Source organism: Neofelis nebulosa, chromosome 7 (assembly GCF_028018385.1).
Source record: "Neofelis nebulosa isolate mNeoNeb1 chromosome 7, mNeoNeb1.pri, whole genome shotgun sequence".
Taxonomy (NCBI): Eukaryota; Metazoa; Chordata; class Mammalia; order Carnivora; family Felidae; genus Neofelis; species Neofelis nebulosa.
The window spans coordinates 117,340,792-117,356,072 of NC_080788.1; the positions used below are offsets into that span (position 1 = coordinate 117,340,792).

The 15,281-nt window shown below is 46.0% G+C and overlaps 1 protein-coding gene across 1 annotated transcript in view; it reads right to left on the reverse strand.

The window, feature by feature from the left end:
• MAP3K9 (mitogen-activated protein kinase kinase kinase 9) overlaps positions 1–15,281 on the reverse strand; it is an 80,477-nt gene that overhangs the window by 57,928 nt on the left and 7,268 nt on the right. The window contains exon 2 of the mRNA XM_058739507.1: positions 14,080–14,493. Within this exon, the coding sequence (XP_058595490.1) occupies positions 14,080–14,493 (414 nt within the window). The remainder of the gene's footprint in view (positions 1–14,079; positions 14,494–15,281) is intronic.

Here is a 15,281-nt window from a genome sequence, read left to right on the forward strand (position 1 = left end):
AAGGACAAGCTAATTTATGATGAATTTTATGATTTTGAGGGAGGGGGAGAACTGGCAATTACAGAGAGATTGTTAATGACCCACCATGGGATTCCTATCCCTAAACACAGATAGCTAGGAGCTGACTACTTAAAAATGTTTTTCAATCTGATCAGAACATGGGCGGAGGCCCCTCTTTTCCAAAGAAGACAAACAAATGCCCAACAGATACATGAAAAGATGCTCAACATCACTAATCATCAGGAAGATGCAAATCCAAACCACAATGAGATATCATGTCACATATGCTAGGATGCCTATTACCAAAAAGCAAGAGATAACAAGTGTTGGGGAGGGTGTTTAAAAAAAAAAAAAAAGGGAATCAGGGCGCCTGGGTGGCTTAGTCGGTTAAACGGCCGACTTCGGCTCAGGTCATGATTTCACGGTCCGTGAGTTCGAGCCCCGAGTCGGGCTCTGTGCTGACAGCTCAGAGCCTGGAGCCTGTTTCAGATTCTGTGTCTCCCTCTCTCTGACCCTCCTCCGTTCATGCTCTGTCTCTCTCTGTCTCAAAAATAAATAAACGTTAAAAAAAAAAATTAAAAAAAAAAAGGGAATCTCTGTGCACTGCTGGTAGAAATGTAAATTGCTGCAGGCACGGTGGGAAACAATATGGATACTCCTCAAAAAATTTAAAAGTAGAACCACCATATGATCCAGCAATTCTACTTCTGGGTATATATCCAAAGGAAATGAAATCATTATCTCCAAGAGATATCTGCACCCCCATGCTCACTGCAGCATTATAGCCACGGTATAGTAAGAATCAAGTGTCTATCCACGGACGAATGGATAAAGACGACGTGCTGTACATACATATACGATCAAGTATTATTTGGTCCATAAAAAAAGAAAATTCTGCCATTTGTGACAACGCGGATGGACCATGAGGGCATTATGCAAAGTGAAATAAGTCAGACAGAGAAAGATACGTACTGACTCTAAAAAAGAGGCAAACTCAGAAACAAAGCAGAATGGTGTTTGCTAGGGGTTGAAGGGTAGAGGAAATGGAGACACGCCGGCCAGAGAGCGCAAACTTCCTGTTAGAGGATGAGTAAGTTCTGGGGGTCTAACATACAGCATGGTGACTATAGCTAACAATACCGTATTGGGGCGCCTGGCTGGCTCAGTCGGTAGACCATGCTACTCTTTGTCTCAGGGTTGTGCGCTCAAGCCCCGCGTTGAGTGTAGAGATTACTTAAAAATAAAATCTCTTAAAGAAAAACGCAAAACCTATTATATATTTGAAAATTGCTAAGAAGAGTAAATCTTAAATGTTGTCACCACACCAAAAAATAATTATGTGAGGTGACAGATGTGGTAACTAAGCCTGCTGCGGTAACCATTTCGCAATATATATGCATATCAAAACATCACATTGTACACCTTAAACTTACGCAATGTTACCTGTCAATTACATCTCAATACAGCTGGCAGGGGTGGGGGTGGGGGGGGAGAGGAGGAGTCTACTGTTTTTACTTCCTGAACACTAAAATACATGGCAGAGCTTGAACAGTGGTCTCTTTTATATAACCCAGTGAAGACATGATTGCTAGTGGGCAGGAAAGATGCAGACTTTGCTGCTCAGCTTTAAAAAAAATTTTTTTTTAACGTTTATTTATTTTTGAGACAGAGAGAGACAGAGGATGAATGGGGGAGGGTCAGAGAGAGAGGGAGACACAGAATCCGAAACAGGCTCCAGGCTCTGAGCTGTCAGCACAGAGCCCGACGCGGGGCTCGAACTCATGGACCGCGAGATCGTGACCTGAGCCGAAGTCGGCCGCTCAACCGACTGAGCCACCCAGGCGCCCCTGCTCAGCTTTGACCTCTGGGGCTATAAGCAAGGCATCCCTGATCCCTTGGATGGTGCAGATGCCTCAGATGCTGTCGCCCACGATACTTGGGACCTAGCTGGGAAACATGGCAGAGTGACAGGCCCCACTGTCAGGGGCTGGGAGTGCCTGGAATAAAAGACCTGTCACTGGACCCAGGCAACCCAAAAGCCTGACTTTAGGCAAATTACTCAACGTCTTGTGGTCACAGCTCTAAGATTCCATTAAGCTCTAGTCTAATCCATAAACACAAAAGGGAGTTATGAATGACTGGAAACTGGAGACTATCACTGTTTCCCCCAACTACAGCTTTCACCTTCCTCTTGGATTCTGAAGGTTAACAGAATGCAGAAACAAACAAAAATAAAATGTATCCAGATGGCATGCACTCCACGGAGGGAAGTGGCAGGAGATGAGGTACACAGACAGGAATAGGCAAATCACACAGAAAGAAAACACAGTCGCATCTGCACTGTGCAATCTGGGATACCTCTTTTTCTTTTTTCAAGAATACCTTTTCCTGTTACCTTGCCTTATCGGGCATATCAAGTTGCAAGCAGGCACAAGGATCTGCAGAGAAAGGTCTGAGTTACTAGATCAGTTGCTGCCAGGGCCCCACGATCCACTGTGAAGGCTCAACCCCCAAGGTAGACAGATGGGTAGAGAGTCAGAGCCTCCACGGCTGGGCAATTCCAGAGACAAACATTCTAAGCTTTCTAAGCTCCAAGAAACACCCTCTTCTAGAGTCCTAAGCTCCTGAAAAGTTTATGAAACAGAAATGGACATACAAAAGCAAAGCTTGATGACCGCAAATGCAGTTTGTTCAGTAGAGGAGTTTGAGTCCATCCAGAAAGGAACTAGGGGTAGAAAAGGCAAGGCTATATGCAAAGTCCTATACTGGGGGTGATTTGTGGGAAAGGGGAGGTAGGGAGCAGGATAAAATGGAAGAAAGAAAAACATTACCTCTGCCATCAATAATTCTACTGGGATTCCTGTGTTTTCACAGAAAAAAATTATCGAAGGAGACAACAGCAACAACAAACCCCGCACATTAATTACATTTGCTTCTAAGAAGTAAACTTAGCGTTTCGGGTAGGAATAAGATGGACTTTTCTTTGTACTTCAGTTCTGAACTATTCTTACCTTCTGTACGTATCACTGTGTCTATAACTATAAATATCTACACTGCAATTGGAGAACAGGACTAAAACACTTAACAGGCAAGTACAAGACAATTTATACTTAAAAGTAGAAGATCACAAATTACGGCTCTAAAGACTGAGGAAATAAATGTAGCCTCTGGAATTACAATAATAATGATCGATATGTGGAGCACTTACCGTGTGCCAGACGGGGCTAAGCGCTTCATCTAGATTATTTCACTGAATCCTCACCTCTACCCTATGAAATGAGATGGGTGCAATTATCATTATTCCCATTTAACATTAACAAAAACTAAAGCACAAAGAGTTTATCATTTGTGCAAGGTCCCAGCCATCAAGTAATAGAGCCAAGGCACCAACCACACTTCACCCAGAGCTCACGTGGGCTCATCTCCAATGAAAGAGGGGGTTCACATCCTAAACGCGGACTCTAAAGGAGAGTGGGGGCATTGTTGAGATAATATCCTGGGCTGGAGGGAGACGTTAATGCATGCGAACAGGCGCAGTGCTGGAATCTGTGATGACCAAACCCACAAACATTTCCTGAGGACCTACTAAGTGCTGGGCCCAGCCAGATGTGCAATAGCCATAGGCAATAAAGCTGCTGCACAGAGATGGGCAAAGGGGCAGTGACGTGCCATCCTCCTACCCAAAGAAGACCGCAGCATTCAAAAGAAAATCTCTTCAGCCCGCCCTGAATATTCCAGTCTTAAAAAAGGCCGTGCAACAATCACGCCAAGTTGACTTGGGGAAGGAGCCAGGAAGAGGTGTGAAAACGGCCTTCCCTTTGACCTTGGCCGTGGACTGGTGCAGCAGAGGAGAGAGAGATATACTGCCTTCCTCCTGGGGCAAAATCATTTTAATTATCAACTGAGAGGCCAGCAGAACCATAAAACCGGCCAGCTGTCCCATTCATTCAGGCCAAAGGCTGTAACAAGACAAGGCAGCATTTCTCAGGGGGGTAAGCACTGTGAGTTAAGATAGGTCTGGAGACAGTGAGAGAGATACCGCCTTCTCTACAAGAAGCCCAGACATGGCTGGAAGCGGCTGGGGTGGGGGGGGTGGGGGGGTGGGTACCGGTCCCCTTCTGCGGCTTCAGCTGAAATAAATCTGCCTTTTACAGTAAAACTACCCCTGACCGACTTGGGAAAAGTCAGCTCAGGGCTGCCCAAAATCCTCAGGCTACTTTTTTGTTTTGTTTCAAGTAGGCTCCATGCTCAACGTGGAGCCCAGGGCAGGGCTTGAACTCACAACCCTGAGATCAAGACCTGAGTTGAGATCAAGATGTGGATGCTTAACCAACTGAACCCCCCAGGCACCCATCCTCATGGTACTTCAAAAACAGAAAGTGAACTCTATCCTGTGTACATCTAAAATAACAAGGAATAGAAAGAAGTTTCTCCTACTCCTTGGAAAGAGGAAAAGAGCACAGCTTCGTTACTGAACGTGGTCCCTATGGGGCACATGGCACACACTGTTTCATACCACCTCTTTTTTTTTTTTTTTAAGTTTATTTTGAGAGAGAGAGAGAGAAAGTGAGAGGAGGGGAGGGGAGGGGTAGAGAGCGATGGAGAGAGAGACAGAATCTGACAGTGCAGAGCCTATGCGGGGCTCAAATCCATGAACCGCACAATCATGACCTGAGCCAAAGTCGGATGCTTAACCGACTGAGCCACCCAGGCGCCCCTGTTTCATACCATCTTAAAACAACACTGCTCTTTTCTGTAATGCCTACATTTTGCAGATAAGGATCCTGGAGCTCCAAGAAGCTACCCACATGTCCCATGTCAGGGCTCAAGAAGTAGCTTTAATCCAAGTCTCTCTGACTCCCAAGCCAGCGTTCCTTCCATGTGTGGAAGGACCAGTGGGATTCCCAAAACCAAGCATAGGGGGAAATGCTTTCTTCTCAGATCAAAACCTCCGAGTTTCCTACAGAGAGCAAAAATCCCGGGGACGAGCAATCCTCAGCTTTAATATGTCTCATTTCTAGACCTCTCTGTCATACTCCAGCATCTGCATGAGCACAATCTTCCTGCAACTCTGTTGGGAGGGGGACGGAGGCACACAAACACCTGAGTGGTCTTGAGCCCCATCTGTAAAAGCCTAACATCAATTCAGAGAAGTGGGGATGGGAAGCTGATAGCAAAGTTCTGAGACACCAGGATGCCCCTCATTCAGTCCCAAGGACAGAAATGGCGTTTGACGAACTGCGTCCTGCCTCCAGGATGAAGGCTGCCCTTGGTTTATTGTGAATCCCCATCATGATTCATGTGACCGGAGCATCTTCTCTCGGCAAGGCCATCTGTCATGCCCTGGGCAGCAAAGGGGCAGGGAGTTCCTGTGAGCTCCAGTCAACTGTGTTCTCGCTAAACCACTTGGAGAATATTCCCCATCAGGAGCTCTGGCCCCTGCAACAAAAAGCCAGAAAGCAGGGAACCCGGGCCTGTGGCAGACCACGTAATCACCACCTTCTCCCAAACACCCATTCACACTTTAAGTCACACGATGTCAGTCCTGGAAGGGACCTCAGGGACCATCTCGTCCAAACCTTTCATTTCACACTCGTGGAACCTGAGGCTCAAGAGAGCACAAGATGTGCCCAAAGGCAACCCAGCCAATCAGTGCCGAGGGTGGCACATGGGTCTATGCTCCTTCCACTGTACCCATTCATTCTTCCCTTACTCACAGGCCCAGTTTAAGAAGTTCGCTGTAACAGGGGCACATGGGTGGCTCAGTCGGTTAAGTGTTCGACTTCGGCTCAGGTCATGATCTCACGGTTTGTGAGTTCGAGCCCCGCGTCGGGCTCTGTGCTGACAGCTTGGAGCCTGGAGTCTACTTTGGATTCTCTGTCTCTTTCTCTCTCTGCACTGACCCCCCCTCAAAAATAAACGTTAAAAAAAAAAAAGAATAAGATATCCTCTCTAACAGTGTTGATTCATAACCTTCTCAGAGTCTTGGATTAGTCAAAATAGTACACCCCAAATGAACCTATACACATTCTGCGTAGATTCCAAGGGATTCAAGGGATCAAAGCACTGATATGCTTTTGCCAGGAAAAAAATCCTCAAAACATGTCCATCACCCTCCAATTCCAAAAGAAGGAGCTTGAGGAAAGAACCACAAAGAACAGAAATGGGAAGAAAAATGGAGAGAGAGCTGTGTTAACAACCTGTCCCTAATAAGAGCAACAAATATGGCTCTACAAGAAGCTGATGGGGGACTGAAGGGGATTCTAAGGTAAAGAGATGGGTGGCCCGGGGAAGAAGCTACATTTGTCTCTCGACTCAACAACACCACGCACATCACACCTCGAGTCTCACTTTCCCTATCCATAAGTAACCCTGAGCTACCTCACAGAAATGAGGTAAAACACCGGGTCAGGAATGGAAATTCTTCCAAGAGGCGTGGAGGAAGGTAGAGCCAGGAAGGCTCTGGTCTCCTTAGAGCCCCTGAAGCACAAATCTTTACCCTGAGTGGTGACAGTGCCACAGACCAGCTCCAAAAGGTTCAGGTCACTACTTAGCTGTTACCAGGCTTGCCTGGGGAAAGGTGTAGGGAAGAGAAGACACAGTAATTTGGCTTTCAAGGCAACAGCAGCTCAAATCAGAGGAAACAGAGATAAAAGGGAAAACACTAAGGAATCTGGAAATCAGAGCCCGCACACGACTAGAAGCCTTGCTTGTCCTGCAACTGCACCCTCAGTGAGGCTGTTTCCCCAAGATAACAACTCAGGGTCCAGGATACCTACCAAGATCCTTCGCACAACACCATCTTCTGCTCCGACAGCAACGCAGGCTTTAGAGGTGCCTAAATATTGCCCAGGGCCCCACACTACCTCCTACACCACTGAGTAAGCCGCAGAGAAGTCCCAGAGCCACCAAAGGTGAAGGAAGGCACTCCAGAGCAAGCTTGGGGAAAGGGTGGCAAAGAGACCAGTTTCCCTCCTGATCCTTCTCAGCAGCCCCTCAGCCCTACCATCCACAGGAAAGGACCCAGGGGATGTCAAGGGCACTTGCCTCTTGTGGGGGGGTGGGGCATGCTCTCACTGGACATTTGTGCCTGCTGGTCTCCTTGCCTGGACCGTCCTGGCCTTACCTACCCTCACTGCTTTGTCTCATGAACTCCTCCCTACTCCCTCGGGAGATTCTCAGGCATGTCCCTTTATTATCATTCTCATGGTACCAACATCTGCCCTGAACAGTATGCGCAGAGTCATGACTTTACATTTGAGGTCTTTCCCCCATGCCCCCCCGGGGAGCTCTGTGAGGGCAGGGCAGGTGTCTGTTTTCGTTTACTGTTATATTCTCAACACCAAGCGCTCCAGTTGACACACAAAGAAGAAGCATCTTTGTGCGAAGATGGCCACGCCCAGGGGAAAATGGACAAGCAAGGTTCCCAGGCAAAGTTAAAGAACTGAGGTCTGCAACCCAGACCTTCTGGCCTCACCCGCTTCTTCTGCTGAGTCGTGTTCACCTGGCTGGTTGGTTGCTTCGTCTCAGCCTCATCCACGTATGTCTTCATTTTGACTCACAGAACATGTCTCTGTGTTCATCCAAAATGCTACCCATCAGCTGAACAGAATACCCTGGTACATGCCTGGTGGCTGCTAGCTAACCTTAGCTATTGCCTCCTACAACCAAAATGACCCAATTTATTAAGCACTGATATGCTTTTGCCAGGAAAAAAATCCTCAAAACATGTCCATCACCCTCCAATTCCAAAAGAAGGAGCTTGAGGAAAGAACCACAAAGAACAGAAATGGGAAGAAAAATGGAGAGAGAGCCAGCAGCACCCGAGCCAGGTACTGTTGGAAGTATCTCACTGGGGATGCATTCCTGAGGCATAAAAAAAGGCATTTATGCACCTCTTATAAAGGACTAGGAACTGGGCTCTCTAGCCCATACTTTGCTGCCTCCCAGACCCATCCTGGGGATGTTTTATAGTTTATTTTATGCTCTTATAGGAAAAACTGCTGTTATGGCCACTCTTCATCCTTTTCTAGGCAAGTCCTTCCTGCCACATTGCTCTTGGCCAGGATCCCTGTGCCCTACTTGCTTCTTCCATTCCTTCTTTCTTGCACATAGGAACGCGCTCTATCTCAGTGTACAGGAGGAAGGGCACCAGAGAGTGGAATCCAGTGGGTCAGACCGTTCCACAAGCCTTGCAGCTGGCATGCTGTCAGTCTGGAGAAATCCTCCCCAGGAAACACAGTCGGGGCTGTGGCCAGTGTCCAGTCCAGGTGTAAACCAGGGCTTAGATGTTACAGCCTGCCTGAGGTCAAGGGCAAGACGGAAGCTCTGTCCCCCTGACTCTTCCAAAGAAAGCAAGTCTTCAGCTTCCTTATCTTGTCAACTCCGGAGAGAAGGCTGAAGAAGGGCACCAAGTGCAACTGAGCAGAGACACCAGAGGGAGAGGTGCTACTCAGGCCTTGAGTCGCAAGAGGAGCAGCCAATCAAACTCAACAAAACTAGAACTGAGACTGTAAGGAGCACAAAAGGGGATTCACACGTTGGGAACACAAGGATCACTGAGGTTGGATGGAACGGACTGGCAGTGGATGCAGGCAGCACAGGGGCGGGGGGAGGGGGGGCGGCCTGCTCCAGCAGTATCCAGCAGCCCACAACTAGCTGCAGTGGAGACACTGGCCAGTGGATTATTCAGGGCTGGCATCCAGGAAGGGTGCAGGGAAAGAAGAGGGCAGAGGCACTGGAGGACGGCAACAAATACACGGCGAGAATACCACCCTCGGCACGGGAAACGATGGTGAACTCGGACATTAGGAAGGGGGTGAGGGCCTGGAGATCACACGGAGGATGAAAAGCGACATCTGTACCAGGGAGGCAGGAGGGATGTCCTTTGACAAGAGAAGCAGAAGCTTTACATTTTGAGATCCTGTAAGCAGGCCAGTTCAAGTGATACTGCGCTCGCTCATTTATTCACTCATTCATGTACCTGGGAAGCTAAAGACACAAAATCCGTTTGGAGGCAGAGCGGATGCTCCTGAAATCATCGCCAACATAAAGAGGCCAGGGGATGCAGGCTGGCAGCCGGCTACAGGCCAGCAGTGCTTTGTTCTATTTTTCAACGGCCCGCGCTGGATGGAGCACGCACTCCCTTCATCATTCCCCCCAAGCCCTACAGCTTCACACCAGCGGCTTCACAGACGTACTGACCCTGGAAGACATCTGAGCTTGCCACGCTAATATCCTCTACGTGCTCTCAGGTAGCGTGTGTTCAGCACGAGGCGACTACTTAGCAATGACCACAGTGATGGACTGTCGGGAGGAAGCGGCCAGGTTTGCGCTGAGCACAGGAAAATGGGTAAGGTTTGGACAGGCAGAGACACGAGGCAAGGCCACCCCGGGAAGCAAGGTTATTCCCATGGCAAGGGTGTAATGAGGCCTCAGTGGCCCGGAAGCACAGAGTGTATTCCAGGGGAAAGAGGAAACCAGCTTGGCTTAAGGGGAAAGTGCCTGTAGAGGAAGAGAGAGATAAAGGCAGCAAAGACCTCATGAGAAGTTTCGGGTGACATCCAAACCAAAGAAGGCGGGTGTGGTTAGTCCCAACCAAATGCAGTCCACCACTCACCTCTGGTTTTCAGCTATGAAGCTAAGAGTAAATTGATCAGCTCTTAATGAAATGTGGCTGCTATGGCTCTATGAGTAGGACAGCAATAGCATTCCTAATTCTATAAAACCAAAGCACTATAGGGCCACGTGAAACAATTCAGCGAGACGCCCCAGCCGCCCAAAAGCAGTGTGCCAGCAACAGCGTGGTGACTGGGAACACAAGCTGAGGGGTCAGGCCTGGGTGCTAAGTCTGCTCTTAGGACTGGAGGTGAGATCCTAGAGAAATGGATGACCCCTTGGAGCCTCAGTTTCCTCATCTGTAAAATAAAGACATTCATAGTCTTTACTCTGCAGGGTTGCTGTAAGAATTAAAGCAGAATCTACATGAAATGCTCAGACAGTGCCTGACCTAAAGAGAGCACTCATTTTATATATAATATATATATATATATATATATATTTTTTTTTTTTTTTGAGAGAGAGAGCATGCACTTGTGGGGGAGGGACACAGAGAGACAGAATCCCAAGCACGCTCCATGCTGTCTGTGCAGAACCCGGCAAGGGGCTCAAACTCACAAAACCATGAGATCATGACCTGAACCCAAATCAAGAGTCAGACACTTAACCAACTGAGCCACCCAGGTGCCCCAATCGCATCAGTTATATTATTATTGTTACTGTTATTATTAAGGGTTTGGTTTAGTTAATACAGCATATCTAAGTAGCAGAAGACTGTGCAACCTTTAAATACCTTGTGGTGGAAGAATATTTATTTACGTAACAAGTCATGACCCGCTGACAAGGAGGGCAGCATGAAAGCATGCTACACGGTTATTAGGATTTCCTGTATATGATTCTGGGTAAAAAACACACATAAATGCAAAAACTGGAAAAACTGCTTTACCTCTATGTTTTTCTGTGTTTTCTAAGAGGAGGAAAGAAGTGATTTAATAACAAAAGTAATAACACAACCTTCACTTTGGGCAAGGCTTTTCAATGTCCAAAGCTTTTTCCTATGATCTCATTTTTACACTGATGTAAGCTTGAATGACCGCTATTAAACTGCTATTCTGCCAAACGCCTGTAAGCCAAAATCCAGAAATCCATCTCCTTACCCCCAAAAGGGCAATCTTTCCACTAAAAGACCATCTTTCACTGACACCTTTGCTAACCATCAAGTCTCTGGTTTTCCCCAGTGGATGGAGCAGAGACACAAATCCAATTATACAGCCAAGGTTCTCTGCAAGTAGTTTAAGAAGGGATGTTTAAGTTAATGATGCAACGGTAAAGTAGTATAAACCATTAGTTAAATCGGGGGTCTGAGCCACACGTCCCAAGGCCTGGCTAACCTTGTTTGGCTATATGATGCTTAACATCTGAAGTAATAGTTCTTCCCAATGCATGCCCCACATGAAGATGCCATGGTAAGACCGCCAGCTGCTTCCACCACCGGCCTCCCCTGGCAGCAGACCCTGATTACTAGCTGGGCTCGCTGCCACCCAGATTAAAGCCCTGCCTCTCCCAGCCTCCTCTGCGCCAGCCATGGCTATATGATTACATTCTGGCCAATTAATGCAAGCAGATGTGTCTTGCTGGACTTCTGGGAGGTTCATGGGAGCCAACTCAGTGTCAGGAGCACCTTTTTCTGTGCTTCTGCTTTTTGTCCCCCTTCAGGCCTGTTACTTGGACCAAATAACTGGCATTTCAGCAGCCATCTTAGACCATAAGGCAAGCCTAAGGATGCAACCCATGTACTGGGCTGCCGTGAAAAATAGGAGCCTGGGTCCCTGATGACACTGTGGTGTTCTTAACCCTGCAGACCTCTTTTCAAAGACAAATGAATGTATACTTTATTTTAGCCACTGATATTTTGGTTTTTAGGTGATGCGCAGCCAACCCTAAACTTATTGAGGATTATGGACCAATATAGGATGCTACACATGTTCCATTGCCAGTTAACAGCACGTGACTTTTAAAAGTAGGTGACTAGGATAATAAAGCATTTTAATAAATCACCTTTTTACTGAATCTTTTGTAACATATGTTTATCACCAACTACTTTCTTTTTTCCACAAAGACAGCCCCAATATATACATTCTCTTTTCTCTAGTGGTTCTAAGTCAACTAACACGTAGGATTCATAGCATTCTGCCCTCACATGACAGCGACCAAAATCCAGCTCTCTGGAACCAAGAAAAAAGCAGGCCAGTGTACCCAGGTCTGCAAAAACACTAAGTTCTGACTCTCCAACTGGCGGGTAAAAACTAGCACAACATTATTTTAAATGATTACAATGATTTTCAAGTTACGCCCACAGAGCAATGGAGTAAAAACAACAACGCCATCAAGGCTCATATTGGATTCAGACAGTCCCGGCAAACAGCCACCACAGACAAATTTCAAGAAGCTACCCCAGCTCCCATGAGAGATACACAGCAGACATCAATATCAGCACCAACCACACAGCCCAATGGACTATGCACGTTTCTGGGCATCTGTTACCGTGAGGAGGTCAAGGGTCATACTGCCCCATGTAAGTCCAACTCTCGTCACGACATAGTACACCTGAGGGCTCCACCTTGGCAATCCTAAAGCCCCCTAAAGACAAAGAAAGACCAGGGTTTTGTCTCTCAGATGACAGAATGGCATTGAGGTCTCTTGCCATCTCCTGCAACAAGTAAACTTTTCCTTCACAAGAACCTAGACTTCCATACATAATCTCACAAAAGGTAAATCCTTGTGTTTAGCTTAAATTATACCCAAGTTTGAAACTTCTTGGAGGAAATGATTGACTTTTACAGTTCCATCATCCTAGCCCAAGTTTTTAAGATTAGAGCACTTTGCCTACTTCTCCCAGCATGATAAGAAAAAATAAAGTTCACTTTCTACATTACATTTTCTACCAACTCATCTGCTTATTCTTACCCCATCATCCAAAGCAAAGTCTAGGCAGAAATGTGAAAAGGGTCACCAAAAGTTTTAGCTTATTTAAACATTTGCAGAACAGAATTTGAGAGGAGGGATGAAAATAATCGTATTTTATTTTATGGAACTTAAATCCCTTACATGCATTATATCTAATGTTCCATGCTTTTGCAAGGATGAATTTTTCTATTGTTAAGGGTGAAGAAGGCTCAGGTAGAAGAGATAAGGGTAAGAAAGGCTATCTTAAAGTAAATTAGAAAATATATATTGGGGTGCGTGTGTGTGTGTGTGTGTGTGTGTGTGTGTGTATTTACTTTAAGGGTAAGAAAGTCTATTTTAAAGTAAATTGGAAAATATATATTTGTGTGTGTGTGTATTTACTTTAAAAACATTTAGAAGGATATGTCAAATTTAATACTTATGCTTCCTGAAGGAAAACATTATGGGTTACCTTTCTCTCTCTCTCTCTTTCTTTTTTATCTACACTTACTAACTTTTGTACAACAAAAACATGCGCTACTTATATAATTTTACTTATTATTTTAAAAAATTTAAAAAGTATTTTTTAAAGTAAACAGATTCACAGTAGTATTAACAGAAAAATAAACCACATCTGGAACAGCTCGGAACAAAGTCTGAAGGATTTCTGGGCTCAATGCTGAAGAAGACAGAGAGCGAAGTTCCGGGGACCCACACCAGTCTCCGAAACCCTAACTCCCTCCTCTCTGGACAGGATGCTCAAAGTGATTTATATACCATTTAACAAATTTTATCCTCTATACCACACAGTTCAGGCAAGAGAGAGCACGAATCACCACACAAAAGCAGCATAGTCCCAGCACCTGTTGATTCTGCCAAGGAGACTGGTTTCTACCAACTTACCATGTAATTATGTCTAACACTTGCTTTACAATCCAGTTTATGGATTCTGGATGTTTAATAAACAGTTACTACTCAGTTCCCTGCTATTAAACACTAGGTAGTTACAACAATTAATTAATAATACCCGTAGGCTATCAGGAGTCCATAATACTACCAGCTGGTCATGCTCTCCCGGTTGACATTATCATCTGGATCGGCCTCGCAGCTCAAAGAACATGCTTCTTTTTCCTTATGGCCCCTTCCCTAGGGGGTACCTCAAATTGGGGTGCTCAGGCAGAATACATGCAGGCAATATATATTTGCATTATCTGCTGTTCCTCCAAAGGGGAAAACCCCTTTTGTAATTACAGACACACTTCCCTCAAGTGGAAAAATAAATCTATGTACATATGTGGATTTTTGCACAGCATATCAGAATTATACACTGCCAACCTTGCCTGCTAGTATGAGCTCAAAATTATCCCATACCCTTGAGCTGCCTCATTCTTCTTTTCCTATACCAATTTTTCCTGGCACTCATTGTACCCCTACATCTCAACTCAAGGATGGGATGGTTTTAAGCAAGGAATTTCACTGCCCACTGAGATTCCATTAGGAATCCACTCCCACCAAGCCATGGACTGAGTATAAAAAGTGTTCTTGAGCCCTCCAGCCCCACCTCTTCATACTCACTGTTACTGGACTTAAGGTCGCGGTGGATGATGGGGACAATTGCCTCATCATGTAAGTAGTTCATCCCTCTGGCAATCTGCACAGCCCAGTTCACCAGGATGTCCGGGGGAATCCTTTTCCCAGATAACACTCTATTCAAAGGCCCTCCACGTGCAAACTCCATGACCAAGCAGAGGTTGGGTTCCTTCAGACACACACCCCGAAGGGCAATGATGTTGGGGTGCTTCAGCATGGCAAAGAGCTTGGCCTCCTGGCGAACATTCTCTATGGTTTGGCTGATGTCCTCATCGGGGTCGTGGCGAGCTGCTTTCACGGCAACCTCATCCCCTATCCAGAAAGCACGATAGACCTTCCCAAAGCCCCCGATGCCAATAATCTCTTCCAGGGTTAGCTCCGCAAAATCAATCTCTAACACTGAGAAAGAAAAGAAAAAAAGAAGTCAAAAACATTCTGAAAACACCCTTGAATCACCCATTTACCTGGAGGGTTAACAGCAAGTTGTCTGTTCACTTGGCTTTTTTGTCTCCCCACTGTAAGGAAAACTCCAAAAGGGCAGGAAATGTTAACCTCTTGCATTATTCTTAATGACTAGCACATAGCAGGCATTCAACAAATATTCATGTAATAATTTCTATTTGGGACATCACACAGAATGCCATACCAAGACAAGCCATTTTAACTAAAGGGAACACACAAGGAGATCGTTTTACTGTGTACTAGATGAGGAGAAGCGTACAACCCAGTGACAAGGCAGCCACACAACAACCAAACCACGGTGTGAAAAGAACCTTTAGAGCAGTATAATCAGATCAGGAAAAACACCAACTCCCACTGCAGGACAAGGATTAAGAGGGTGAGTGGGAAAGGATTCCCAGGGAAAGCAACATTGGGAATGCACCCTAAAGAATGAGTCTGCTAGCGGGGAGCACCTGGCTGGCTCGGTCAGTAGAACATGCAACCCTTGACCTCGGGGTTATGAGTTTGAGCCCCATACTGGGTGTAGAGATCACTTAAAAATAAAATCTTAGAAAAATGAGTGGGAGGGATCCCATCAGGCAGTGAAGATGAGGGGTGGGAGAAGGACAATCCAAGCAAAGGGAAGGTCACGAGCAAGAACATGGGGCATGAGAGTATATGGCATATTAAGAACTGTAGGGAGTCCAGTATGGCTGCATTAGATGCATTAGGATACAAAATGAGGC